General features: G+C 44.0%; 2 protein-coding genes across 3 annotated transcripts; both read right to left on the reverse strand.

Moving 5' to 3' along the window:
- Nucleotides 1–749: 749 nt before the first annotated feature.
- On the reverse strand, nt 750–2095 carry LOC121393076 (leucine-rich repeat-containing protein 61-like). Its single transcript, XM_041565710.1, has one exon. The coding sequence runs from the start codon at nt 2093–2095 to the stop codon at nt 1313–1315; it is 783 nt and encodes a 260-aa protein (XP_041421644.1). The 3' UTR covers nt 750–1312.
- Nucleotides 2096–2365: 270 nt separating this feature from the next.
- On the reverse strand, nt 2366–14656 carry lrrc61.L (leucine rich repeat containing 61 L homeolog). 2 transcript variants are annotated; one of them, XM_041565709.1, is made up of 3 exons: nt 12582–14656; nt 4865–10835; nt 2366–2500 (listed from the first exon to the last, which is right to left on the reverse strand). In XM_041565709.1, exon 2 carries the CDS (start codon nt 10418–10420, stop codon nt 7307–7309), a length of 3114 nt encoding a protein of 1037 aa, XP_041421643.1. In that variant the 5' UTR covers nt 10421–10835; nt 12582–14656; the 3' UTR covers nt 2366–2500; nt 4865–7306. The 2 variants fall into 2 exon arrangements, with proteins under 2 accessions (XP_041421643.1, XP_018122472.1); XM_018266983.2 differs by having other exon boundaries at nt 12577–14656.
- Nucleotides 14657–14789: the final 133 nt, after the last annotated feature.

The following is a 14789-nucleotide window of genomic DNA, read 5'->3' on the forward strand; positions in this document are numbered from 1 at the left end:
GTCAGCAGCTGCACTTTGATACATTTGTAACAATTTAAGATAAGCAAAGATACAATAGTAACTGTTTAAGATAAGCAGGTATCTTGGGAGAACTGAGACTCACCGCTTAAAGGGCAATTCACCTTCATTAGCAAAACTGTTATAACACAAAAAAAACATGGCACTAAAACTCCCTTTCCATAACCTGCCAAATTTTGTAAAATGGACATGGTAATTAGGGGGTGTGGTCATAAAATGAGCGTGACCAAAAATGCTTGCCGCGCTACACGTGGAACAAGTCTTTGTCCCTCTTTTCGTTGGGAGGTATGAGTGTGTGTGCGGCCATTTCTATTCCCTGCCCTGGTGGCTCTGCTGTTTGATACAATGTAACAGAAGCAGCGGATTAACTGACCTGTTTGTTCTGGAGGAGAACTGAAACTGCAACATTGTATTACTGGTCAGGAACAGGAGCAGAGAAATGGCCGCACACACACTGCTTTCCATAGCAACTACATTCACTCACAACTTTATACCCAGTGACAATGAGGAATGAATGGATATTGGGAACTTGCTTAAAATGACATTTTCTATCAATAGGCAACATTTTGTTCTTGGGTTTATATCCCCTTTAAGTGCAGAAATTCCTTGTTGCAAACAGTACAGACTACAACTTACACAAACCAATGCCTCATGCCCAGGCTCCAAGGCCTCTTCTATGAGCAAAGAATAAAGTAAGAGCATAAAACTCTATATAAGAAAACACAGGCTCAGCAATTTCTTTCGTTTTTATTGTACATACAGGGCATAGACATGAAACGAGGCCCCAAACCCCACAGAAAAACCACAGCATAGTAACACAGTGCATGACAGAGAGGCAGCAAACAGTAAAAATAAGCATGCATCTTATTGAAGTAGCTGGCTAAGGATGCTGGGAGATGTAGTTCACTGGTTGGCTATCCAACAAAATAGACATTATATATAAACAGAGCTGTCTTTAATGGAGGGGGCAGCTAAAGTGGATAGCCCTACTTTAACCAATGAAATATAAAATTGATGGTGTTGCCATACTGGTACTTAGGTATCAGAGATGTAGATTCTACAATCTATGCCACTTCAAAGGCTAAATAATTAATAGGCCCCACACAGTCCGTTTCGCCTGGGACCCTTCCACCAATAAAGACATACCTGTATATTAAAGCCATAGTACTAGATAGTCAAAGGTAAGGCTTGCTGGGAATTTTAGCTTAGGACCCATAGTGAGCGTGCCTACAAGAGATTCTGCCCATTACAGTGACCCATTTGGCACATCGACTGCTTTGTGATTGGTGGCTGCTCAGAACACAAAGGAGCTGGGCTCACTCCTAATGTTGAGTGCCCTCTCCGCTTGTGCAATGGTATCATCCGCCCTCTTGCTCAGTTCTTTGCACTCCTGCAGAACCTCATTGAACTGTTTGTAGGTCTCCTCAATGAGGCCGCTCTGGGCGGGGGTCACATCCCAGTACCCCTCCTCTACCCAAGGTCTGACAGATCCTGGCATATCCACCAGCCCAGCCCCCATAAACCTCTTCAAGGAATTATCAATGTCCTTACACAGGTGGTAAAGATCGCTCCCACAGCCCGAGACCCTCTCACCATCGATGACCCGCACACTAGGGATGGCGTCCAACACGGCATGTCTGTAGGAGCCAGTGTTGCACAGAGGGTTGCTCAGGTTGTAGACTGGGTCCCGTAGCCAAATGCTTTCCAGCCGGCGTAGCCCCTTCAAGCACTGCAGCTCATCAATACTGCACAGGAGGTTCCCAGCGACATTGAGGGTCTGTAGGTTCTCACATGAGGCCAAAGGTTCTAGACTAGAGATCCGGTTGCAGGACAAGTTTAAAGCCACCAGCATCTTCAGAGAGGACAAAGGTCCCAAGTGGACAATGTAATTGTTGGACAGATCCAAACGTTCAAGGTTGGAGCAGTCTCCTATGCACCCCAGCTCAGAAAGCCCCAGGCCCCTCAGCTTTAGGAATAGAATGGACTCCAGGTCAAACTCTCCAGTCCTCAGTTTCAGCATCTGACTGGTGATCCTGCCGCTGTCGTTGTCCTGTTCCTTGGCAGTTCTGCTCTCCATGGTTAGTTGGTGAGATGAAAGTCACTCAATGCCACAGTAGGAAGGACTGGGAGTTTATATAAGGGATTGTGTTATGTCTCAGGCTGCAACGGAATTCTTGCCCATTGGGGCGTGCTTCCTATCTCACTACCACAGGGAAACAGAATTCTCAGTGTGCAGGAAAGATGGAACTGGAGGAAACACTGACTTAACCATCTGTGGAGACTTCATCCCCTTCCCAGAAAGACATTGAAGCTGTTAGATCCCCAAACCTGCTGGATCCCCAAACCTGCTGGACCCCCAAACCTGCTGTCTCACTGGTCAGGACATCAATAAGTTGCCTCTTCTCCAGAGCTTGGAAACCAATCTTGGTCCTCAAGGGGTGAGTCCAGTTCTATTGACCAATTGTCCTTTGGTCCATCCCACCTGCAATGGGAGAAAGAGACAATATGGCTTTTGTTCCGTTTTAAATCATACACAATGTTATTAATGAAACACTTCAAGATTAAAGGGGAAGTCAACCTTTAAATTAGTTAGTTCTCACAGTACACAGAACCTTGCAGAATCTGATTATTAATAGACTTTCCTGCCTTACAGAAGGAAACTCCTCCCCCTTAACCCTACATCTCCAGAACATCATTCCTTATATAAACTGGGACTTACCTTCGGCCTCATGCCCTTTACCAGGACAGAATTCATTTCCACGGAACAACAGACGTCCTTCTGGTGCTCCCATTAGCCAAGCCCACACTTCATTCTCTTATACTCCCCCCCCCGTGCTGCTTTAGTAAATAAGAAAGGGGGACGTATGAGCAGCTCAGCTTGCCTTTACATCACATTGTATAACACTCATTTACACGAACTGCAGCTCACTCTGGGGCAGATCAATAGTCTCCCCTTTATATGGGGATGATGGGGTAATACACCTGTGCCTGTGGCACCTGAGAATTCTCATAATAAGGCTCATTTATAGGCTTATTCACAAAGCTACTTGCACCCACACACACTGCTCTGTACTACACCTTGCACATTGCACTTAGTAAATACTGTGTTTGTGTTGCACATAACGGCTGCTGTTACATATACACTTATTCCCCTTCATAAACAGGGCTGTCTGTATCACAATCACACCCCCATACTGCTGTCGGGAATCAGGCACAGTGTGTGTGTATATATATATATATATATAGTGCTGAGTGTGTATATATACATATAGGAGGATACACGGTGCTGTACCTGTCCGGGAGCTGATGATGATGATGATGATGGGAAGGATGGGATTGTCCCAGTGTTTCATTCTATCCCACTCCCTCTCTTCTCGCTGCTCCGTCCCCTCTGGCCAGTAGGAGGCAGCAGCTTCAGGGCCATGTTAACTGTGTGTGTGCCAGGCTGAGCTTGTGTCTGTGCCGTTATCACTCAGCAGTAATATTATTACTCACCAGCCATAAAGGCAGTGGCGGAACTAGATATTATTGGGCCCACAGCAAATTCTTTTTCAGGTCCCCAAAATGTCTAGAGGTTGATCTGTTTTACCAATGTCTATTGAAATTATATATGAATTAGGGCCTCATGGGGCCCCTATACCTCCTGGGCCCCCTGTGGACGCAGCATCTGCTTCCTCTATAGTTACACCCCTAAAGGCTTTTTTATTATTTACACGGTAACTCAACAGCCCCCCACCAACCAACTCCCCTCCCAATTCAGAAGCAGTGTGCAAATGACGTACCCCTGTATTGCCCACAGCCACTAGGTGACGCTGTAATGTGGCAGCAGATACAGAAAAGCTTGCGGGAATGAAGTCATGTAGCATAATATATAGAGTCAGGTGATAGGGCAGGAATGTGGGGGCCCAGCCAATCAGCAGGAGAGTGAGTATAATAATATATAATAATGAGAGTGAGTATAATAACATATAATAATGAGAGTGAGTATAATAATATATAATAATGAGAGTGAGTATAATAATATATAATAATGAGAGTGAGTATAATAATATATATTAATAATTATAATAATATATAATAATGAGAGTTAGTATGATAATATATAATAATGAGTATAATAATATATAATAATGAGAGTTAGTATGATAATATATAATAATGAGTATAATAATATATAATAATGAGTGTGAGTGTAATAATATATAATAATGAGATTGAGCATAATATATAATAATAATAATGAGAGTGAGTATAATAATATAAATAATAATGAGAGTGAGTATAATAATATAAATAACAATGAGAGTGAGTATAATAATATATAATAATGAGAGTGAGTATAATAATATATATTAATAATTATAATAATATATAATAATGAGTATAATAATATATAATAATGAGAGTGAGCATGATAATATATAATAATGAGAAAAAAATATATATTAATAATTATAATATATAATAATGAGTATAATAATATATGAGAGTGAGTGTAATAATATATAGTAAGGAGAGTGAATATAATAATATTTAATAATGAGAGTTAGTATGATAATATATAATAATGAGTATAATAATATATAAACTTGAGTGTGAGTATAATAATATATAATAATGAGAGTGAGTATAAATATATAATAATGAGAGTGAGTATAATAATATATAATAATGAGTGTCTGTTAGTGATTGGGGAGTCACAACACAGCCAGGGAGGGACTGGCTCACACGCTCCTGTGGAACAAAGGTGGGGTGAGGGGCAGCCTCTATGTATCTGTGTTACTATCCCATCCCCCCCCACACCCAGCATAAAGGGGGGTTCCTGTAAGTTATGGAGAGCACTTACCTACACACAGCACATAAAGGGGTTAACAATATCGCAGTGATGAGCCTGATGGTAACCCTCTGCTTCACTGCCAGAGCCAGGGGCGTGTCCATGTACTAACACACACTGTCACTATGGAGATGTGACGCTTTTGCCTATCCCACATTTAAAGGGACAGCAACCCATTTTCCATTCTTCCCTCATTCTGAATGGTTATAAGGTTCTGTGTTAATGTCATTACTATAGGAAGTGGTATCTGGCTGTCACTTCCTGTTCTTTGGTTCCGACTCTTGAAACAATGTAGCAGAAGTCAGTTCTCCATGGCTGTTGTTGAAATACAGAGTTAAAACTAACAATTGTTCTGTTAGTTACTAGACATGGACTTTCTGTCTTTGCCTTTATTCCCTTGTCCCTGGGGGATGGTGACACCTGAGACAGAAGAGCCCAACCTGCTCCCATAGGGCTGGTGGAAGTTGGCTCCTGACTAATAGAGACAAGCTTGCCACTGTAACAAACAATCTGGCTATTAAATTTACATTCACTTCCATTGACTTGCCCCAGCGTTACGAAGATTCTCACCTCGCCCAATTACCCATTACTCGCACCTCACTACACACAGACGGAGTCTATTATACTCCCACAAGAACAAACCAAATCAGGAGTTGAGGGACAAAAATCAGCTCTTCTGCCCACTCTCCCCACCCACGAACTTAGACTGCCAGCTTTGGATTTCCCGCTTGTTCAATAGACTTGTGGCCGCCCCATTCCTTTTCGTGACGTCATTGGTCGAGATCTGGGAATAGTGGAGGCTCTACTGGTCTGAACCATCCCTCCCTGTATAGTGGTGTGAGATCAGCAAGAGAAGGTGCCATAAGAGACCCAAATATTAGTAAGTACTGGGAGTTGCTTGGACTTTTATACTGGAGGAGATATCTACTGTCACCAATAAAGACATTGACCAGGAACAGTTGTAGTCAGGACCAGATGAGATTCAAATGTGAATGCTCCTTGTCACCAGAGAGCTATGTCATCTAGAGGCCAGACATGGCAGCTGCCAACCTAGCTGTTATTATTAGTATTATTATTATTATTAATAAAAGACATGAAGAAATGGAGAAGCATCGGAGAATGTAAGAAGTAGTGATATGAGGGTCGAGAAAAGCTCGACACGCATCAGCCCGACCCTCACCCACCCGCACCTGGCTTCCTTCCTCCTTTTATAGACCCATCCCACTGATGTCACAAAAGGGGCGGGTGGGCATGCATGCTCCTATAAAACCGTAAGTCGGAAGCCGGCAGTCTAAGGTTGCAAATGACTAAGGGAAGTCGGCCCGAATCCTCGTCACCCACAAGTATCAGGGCCAGGCTGGCCCACACATCATTAGTAAGAGGAGCAGTTCTGGTGGGGGTGCTCTGGAGGGGACATAAACGGCTTTTCCTTTCATTTACATGCTTGTTACCCACTGCATTCCTTTAATAACAATAACAATGACTGTCACGCAGTTCTAAAAATATTGTATTTAATTGTTAAATTATTTCTGATAAAAGGAAATATATACATATATACAGTATTTACATGTTGTAATGCACCAGGGCCCAAATATTTGTGACCTACCAGCAGATCCCAACAACCGACCACAGAGAGACCCATGAGATCTTCCTGCAGTACTTCACATGATTCAGAAACACTGGCTTAAGAAATCAATAAAATTCATTAAAATACAAAATATCTCTCTTCTTTTGGGGTAACAGGATGCTCATGGCAATTCACTTGTGTTAAGAGAGAAAATGTTTGTTTATAGTAGGCCCCACGTTAGTTAAGTCTGACAATCCCTACACTAGGGAATTCAAACTTACAGCTGGAGTATCCAACACAAATCAGCCCACACTGATATTGCTCTGCACCCACCTTGTATCATATACTTTCTCACCCACCAAGTGTTACTGTGCACCCACAAACACTCAAAAGTAACAAAAATCATTTGTGCCGGAGGCTAAGGAACCCTATACATTTAACAAGTGCCATCAGAAGTATGAACCAGGCTCTCCTACTCCTTGTGGCCTCTAGTGCTTAATAGCCTGGATCTGACCTGCACGTTACAAAGTGTCACCTAAAATCCTCAAATACTGCCTGCCACCCGCCCTCTATGCTCATCTTTTTAGGGCAGTACAACCAAATGCTGGCAGGTGTCGTTCAAGGAAGTTACAGCTCTTTGCATGCCAGGGTGCAATCTATAGGGCAAAATATAAAAAGCAGGGCACTTTGCACCCATTTTGCACAGTTGCTCTATACATAGTTGTGGTATTCTCAGTAGGCAGGAGAGCTTGTTGGAGAGTGGTGTGCTAGAATATCTACTGTTTATACAGCCCCTGTGTGGTCTGATTCTCAGAAAGTGGATATGTTTGGAGGAGCAACACGCATACAAGGGTAAGTGAAACCTATATTTCTGAGGTCATACTCTGCTAGCCCTCCTCACTATCACTTTGCTTGGCCTCGTTATCAGATGAGAAAATCAGAGGTGGGGGTACGTAGTCTTGGAAATTTTCTAGATTAACCATCAGAAATCCAAAGTGTTCCATCCCTTCCATTATGTCTGACGGTTTCTGCATGCCCCCATATGTACAAGGAAGAGTAAAGACACGCTCTGCAAAAATGCTAGAAGGCGGGCAAGTCAAGTACATGAAAGCAAGCTTAGCCAGAGCAGGCCACGGGCACTTTCTTTTCTTCCAGTAGACCAGTGGGTCTTCCTTGGCTCCAATAGTTTGATTATCTTGAAGGTACTTTTCCACCATGACACAAGCAGAATGACTTTCAGTTGACAAGGAAGCCCCAGTACTTTTGGATGCCAGAAGGCCAACACTCTCCAAGTGCTCAATCAGTGATTTCTCCTTTTGGATTAGCGGTGGAGCCAACATGGTTCTTCTCCTCTGAGAGTTAATCCCTTCTTCAGCCAAATGATAATTCTTACTAGCAAGCAGATCTGATTCCAATCCGGAATCTTTGAAATGAAAAGCTGGCCTCAAGGAGGATGACATGATCTCCTTTACTTTCTTTACAAGGACTTGCTTCCAGTGGTCGATATCAGAACCAGGCGGAAGTATTGCCTCGATCCTTCCTTTAAAACGTGGATCAAGTAAGGTGGACAGAACATACTCTTCCCTCTGAAACATTTCATTGATCCCAAAATCTGAAGAGATTTTCAGAGTGAAATTGTCAGTCAAGATTACCCCATTAACATCTCCTTTACTTTCAAAATGCCCTCTAATCTGTTTAAGAAAGATATGGAGGTATCGAACCTCTGGTAGCACTTGGCTCAGACATGAACCACTGGCACTGACCTCTCTTGTAACCATCTCAAATGGCTGTAGAAGTTCCACTAAGCAACTTATGAGACTCCAGTTGCTGGAAGTCAAATGCAGGTCAGCTATTTCTAATTTGTGTGACTCTAGATACTCTTCTATAGCCTTCTGCTGCTCTATAAGTCTCTGCAGCATATAGAATGTTGAAGTCCAATGAGGTAATGTTTCTAGTTTCAGAGGTCGATTTGGCAAATTATTTTGGAACTGCAGCTCACTCAATGTGCTCCTCGCACTGGCTGAGTGAATAAAATGGTTGCAGACTTTCCGAGCCACCTCAAGCAAGGAAGTGATATAGTGATTGTTTTGCAGAAAATCCATTACTAACAAATTTAGGGTGTGGGTAAAACAGGGTATGTAGTTAAAGTTAGCACTTTTAATAGCATGGATGAGATTCAAGTTGCCACAGGATATGAAGAAACCTGGAATCAGGGCATTTTGAGAGAGCCACATGTTTATTTGCTGAATGAGCTCTTGTTGAATACTGCCATCTATATAGTCTTTTGGAAAACCTTTGGTGCATAGAACAGCATTCTTTCTTTGAATGGACTCCAAATTATCTGGCTGTAGAACAGCCCAATGCGCTGTTAAGGCTAAATAGTCCATGGAAAGCCCAGTGCTCCACCAGTGGGTGGTCAGATGAATATGATAGCTTTCCGATCTCTTTAATTCATTCATCACTCTCTCGCACACGGCTTTATATATCTGGGGAACCACTTTACCAGAAAAAAAAGATTTTGAAGGCACACAATACTTTGGGTCAGCTCTTTCCATGAATGTCTTAAAAGTCTTGGAGGTAATAAAGGAGTATGGAAGCGCCGTACCGCACATTAATTCGGCTATATTCCTGTTCCACGACTGGGCTTTAGGGTGGTTCGGAGCATACTTTCCATTTATGTACAAATCTTCACTCGGTGAAAGGGCAAGTTTTTCTTTTTTGGTAAGAGACAAATCATCTCTGATCTTTTCTTTGGTTCTCTCCTTATCTTCTCTATTATATTCCACTGGCATGGCCAGGACCGGAGGGGTCATTACACCTGATGTTTCAGTTGAATATGTATCATGATGGGTAGGTGACCCATAAATTCCAAGTATAACGTGTGGCTGAGGATATATCTGTTCCAATGGCATGTCTGTCTCTTCCTCTTCATCTTCGTCTACCTCTATTATGCTGTTGCTCTTTGGTTTATTTATCTTGCCTCTAGCCCATTCCAAAGGGTGTTTTCCTTCAAGATGACGCATCAAAGCCGACGTTCCAAAATGACCCCCTTGTTTTCCACGACTCACACTTAATTGGCACAGGGTGCAGATAGCTCTACAGATGTTTGTCCGGTCAATGGAGAAAAATTGCCAAACAGCAGAGGTAGATTTTCTATTTTTGGTTCCAAGAGGCACTAGTAAGTTGTTTGAAATGTTAAAAGCATGGAAACTTGTTTGCCCCCCAGAGAGCATAGAAAGGTGAGGATTAGAGTTGGGGCAAGAATTGAAAGCCCCTCTTAAATTCTGATCAAGCATTTTCATTCTCTTTCTGTCCATATCTTCTTCACACTCCACAGGAACTTGCTCAACTCCCTCTTTATAGTCTTCCCCCTCATCATCACTAGAATCTATAATCTGATATGTTTTCAGAGAATTGAGAACTTGTGAGGAGGAAATCGGCATGGCACCTTGAGTTTCAGATGTTGGCTTTGAGCTATATAACACAGTCTGTGCACTGCTGGCTTTTTCATAAGGTTCCTCCTTCTCTTCCTCATCCTCTATTGCTTCGTCTTCTTCTTCTTCCCCTCCATCTGTTCTCTGCGCTTTCATTGACTTCCTCTGTGCCCATTCCATTGGGTGCTTACTTTCCAAATGACGCTTCAAAGCCGTGGTCCCAAAATTCCCTCCTAACTTCCCTCGACTGACACTGATTCGACACAGGCCACAAATAGCTCTGCAAATATTGGTATCATCACGGTAAAAGAACTGCCAAACTTCTGAGGTGGATTTCCTCTTCCTTGTTGGTCTCTGACTATGCACATCATTTACCTCCCTCGTCAGCGCTCCCTCCCCTGGAAACACTTTACCTAGGGTAACAGTCTCTTTCTCCTCAGAAGACGTGTATGAAGACGCAGCATTCTTCACAAACTCTTCCTCATCACTCGATTCCAGTTTAATTTCAATCTCTGGAATAAATTGATTTGGAGCTTCAGATGTCTGTGCATCATTTCGGTTATCCATAATGTGGAATGGGATAACGACAATCAATGTATACAGTAATTGATTTGGTAATGGCAAAGAGCTTAACTTAATCACATCCCAAGGCTCATTTGTGAGTGACAATGAAAGTCCTTGGAAATCACATGAAGTCCTTGAAGCAACTCATTTGTTAATATAACGAGGGTACAGCTCACATAACTGCTAGTAATATAATTTTAGGAATACATTTTCCCTCGGAAAGTGACACGTTTAGTTCCAGATCGGATTGTCTTGTACCTGTTGTTAAGACCGGGTGAACCCACAGTTCTTTAGAGCTATTCCGGATTATAATTCGACTGCAAATCTGTGCCCCAGGAACTTTAATAAAATATCATCCAAGACTGAAATTGCAACAGTCTTAATCAAGTAGTAATGGTCGGTTCATTCCATTAGCTGCCTGCAACGAGAAGGACATTAATATAGCAGTTCTCAATAAACAAGAATGTGGCGAACAAGTTAATGGAACATCTCATGAAAATAGGGCATTCACATTAGAGCCTAAAAGGACTGTGTAATGCAGGGGTCCCCAACCTTTTTTTTACCTGTGAGCCACATTCAAATGTAGAAAGAGTTGGGAGCAACAATAGCATGAAAAAAGTCCCTTGGGGTACCAAATAAGGGCTGTGATTGGCTATTTGGCAGCCCCAATTTGAACTGGCAGCCTACAAGAGGCTCTACTTGGCACTATACTTAGTTTTTATGCAATTAAAACTTGCCTCCAAGCCTGGAATTCAAAAATAATCACCTGCTTTGAGGACACTGAGAGCAACATCCAAGGGATTGGAGAGCAACATGTTGCTCACGAGCTACTGGTTGGGGATCACTGGTGTAATGTATTACTGGGAACAATAGGCCTGCAAACAACCCAGAGCACCTGTTACTGTCCATTCACACTAGAGATGTGCGGGTCGAGTTTTTCTCAACCTGCACCACACTCGTCCAACCCTAACCAGGCCCGCTACTAGGGTTGCCACCTTTTTAAAAATGTTTAACTGGCTGCTGGGGGCGGGGACACAAAGGGGTGGGCTGTGACGTCAAAAGGGGTGGGGCCACGCCACGGACGCTAGAAGAAGTAAAAGAAAAGGTAAATTCCAGGGGATTGGGGGCAGGCCGAGGGCTCCTTTTAATCTTATTACAAATTTACCGGCAGCTACATTGCCGGTAAATTTGTAATACCGGCCCCAGCTTTGGCAGGTATTTTACCGGCTAGGCCGGTAAAATACCGGCCGGGTGGCAACCCTACCCGCTACACCCCCTATATTTATAGCCCTTCCTCGCACCCGTCCAACCCTAACCTGGCCTGCTCCACCCCTATATTTATAGCCCTGCCCCACACCTGTCCAACCCTAACCTGGCCTGCTCCACCCCTATATTTATAGCCCTGCCCCACACCTGTCCAACCCTAACCTGGCCCGCTACACCCCCTATATTTATAGCCCTGCCCCGCACCTGTCGAACCCTAACCTACTCTGCCCCCTCTATTTATAAACAGGAGCCCGTCCCATGGTGATGTCACAAAAGGGGCAGGGCAGGCACAAGTCTATAAATTGATGGACTGGAAACCAGCAATGTGAGGTCACAGACAGGGAGAGGAGCCGGGAGTGCGACATGAAGACTCTTTGCCATAACTAGCCAGGACTAGCCAGACCCGTGGGTTTTGGGCCGGCCCACACATCACTAATTCACACCCTGAGGACCCAGTCAGCCCCATATTGACCTGTGAATGGGTTTCCTGACTAATATTTGGCCAAAACTGTGTGGGATATTGGGCAGGTGTGTAAATGCCACCAGGTGACGACTGCAAGAACCCGGGCCAAAAAGCAGGTAAATAAGTGATAACGGCTGGAAGGAACTATAGGTACGACATTAATTACCCACAATGCCCGGGACCTGCGGTTTCCATAGAGAAATGGCATTTGTGTAACAAAGATACAACAGAAAAGACTGAAACATGAAATAAACCCAATAGAATTGTGGCACAGTGATTTGGTGAGGTGAGTGAGGCTCATTTCTGTTATTTCTTTGTGAATATTGCCCTATAATAATGGCACCAATAGAAACTATATATTCAAGTGTATGGGCAGATAACTCAGGCCTCACAGGTCACAGCCATGAATGAAGCACAAGGAGAGACTCACCTCACCTTTATAACAGACACACTGAAGGGAAACCCGCTCCCATCTCAACTGCATTGGCCCAATTCCCCTCACAGAACAGCCGGGACAAACCATCTGCAAGGAAGGGGCCGGGTAACGAAATGTCTGCTCCTGGAAAATAAATGCACCGGTTATGAGAGTAAACACCTAACTATTATGATTATTATATCCTGAAATACACCACTGCAGCTTTTATAATGTTCTGACGGGGAAATGACATGAAATGGCTCTTCCCTGCACGCCCCTACTCCCAGTGAGCAGTGGAATAGGCCAAATAGGAAGCAGGAAGTGCGTAGAAGAGGCGAGCGGTAGCCTAGTTCCGCCAATAGCCGGGCAGCAGCTGTGTGAGGCAGAGGGGGAGGCGCTGGCTGTATTGGGGGAGTGGCTCTGGGATGTGCTGAACTGCAAATAACCCGTTGGCCTGGAAGGGACTCAGATACAGACTCATTGTGCTGGGACACAGGGTGGGATAGAGGCTACTTTACTGGCAATTGGCTATAGACTGTTTCTCCTGGGAGAGAGGGTGTTGGTTATAGACTCTATACTGAACTGTACCTCACTGAATTTGACAAATGTAAACAGAGACAAAAAGTTGTGGTGCCAGAAGCAGTTTAGACCACGCCCGTTTTGTGGCCACACCCCTTAATGACCATGTCTAGTTTGTAAAAATTGACCGTTATGTAAAGTTTAAACACATTTCTGGGAGTTTTATGTGTTATTACAGTTTTGCTAATGAAGGTGAATTGCCCTTTAAGCTGCGAGTCACAGTTTCCCCAAGAGACCTGCTTATCTTAAATTGTTACAATTGAACCCGGAGGCCAGCATTTGAGGTCGGCCCAAACCCGCCCGACCCGTGGGTAAACCCACAGGTATCGGCTCGGCACGCACATCACTATTCTATACTGGGAGAGAGGGTTGGATATGGGGTTATGGACTGTTTATCCTGGTACAGAGGGTTCAATATAGACTCTTTATGCTGGAAGAATGTGTTAAAAAGGCGATGTGGCGACCTGCACTTACGTGCGCGCTCCAATGTCCTGCTAGCGGCTTCTTTCTAAAACCGGAAGTTACTGGGGCAGCTGTTGTTCAGCCTGTGACTTATTTGCTTGTCTCCTTCTCTGTCGAGCTTGGTAGCTGCTCACTCCACCCCCTCTCCTTTCTCAGCCACCTTGTGCCTCATACAGACTCACGCAGAGCAGAGCGGGCTCCACAGCAAATATCACATAGCGACTCACTTCCGGAAGCTACTACGGCAGCTGCTGTTCAGCCTCTCTGCACACACATCGCATATCGGGCAAAGTTCCTCACAGTTCCGTGGCGTCATTCTGTGCACCGAGCAGAGAAAGAGAAGAGAGGCTGCCCAGTAGCTTCCCCAGTAACTTCTGGTTTTAGAAAGAAGCCGCTAGCAGGACATTTACTATACAAATCTCCTCTTCTTTGGGTGCGACTAATCTCCCCGAACTGCCTCCCCTGCAGGCTGAAATGTAAATCATCAGCGGGATGGCAGTTGGCGCGATTCGTTTTCCAAAGTCGCCCGAAGTTTCCTGTTTGTGGGTTTACAGCACATGCAGGTTCATTGCACTTTGACCACTAGGAGTTCCTTGCTCAAACGGTTTTTCCTTGCAGATAAATGAGCTAGAATAACCCCCGCCCCCTTGGGCCAATCAGAGAGACAGCCTTAAGCCTGTCTGCATGTGCCTCACTAGAAAACAAAATCCCTTTGAAGTGGATCCATTCTTCCCCTTATTACTTTCCTGCTAATGAACTCTCATTCTCTGCACTTCCTGCTCCAATGAGCTCTCTTTCTCTGCACTTCCTGCTCCAATGAGCTCTCATTCTCTGCACTTCCTGCTCCAAGGCTGCTCTCTTTCCCATGGTCAAGTAGGGTTCACCCTAACTTAAAGGATGGACCATGGTTTTCTCCATGCATTGATCTTCACTGGTTAGACAAGGGGAAATCATTTTATACGTTAGTGTATCAACTGCTCCCTTTATTGCCACTACCCGTTGATATTGTCTCCACAGAACATCTACCCAATCACATTGGCTTCTCTGAACTAAGCCCCACCCCATACGTGACCATGGGACAGAGAGCAGCCCATTGTGCAGAGAATCATTATTCCTGGGTAAATACACAAACCCTTACAGGGCACTGGAGCCAGTCCTGATTCATACAGATAATTACAGAGAATAAA

The sequence above is a fragment of the Xenopus laevis genome, chromosome 6L (genome assembly GCF_017654675.1).
Source record: "Xenopus laevis strain J_2021 chromosome 6L, Xenopus_laevis_v10.1, whole genome shotgun sequence".
NCBI classification, from domain to species: domain Eukaryota; kingdom Metazoa; phylum Chordata; class Amphibia; order Anura; family Pipidae; genus Xenopus; species Xenopus laevis.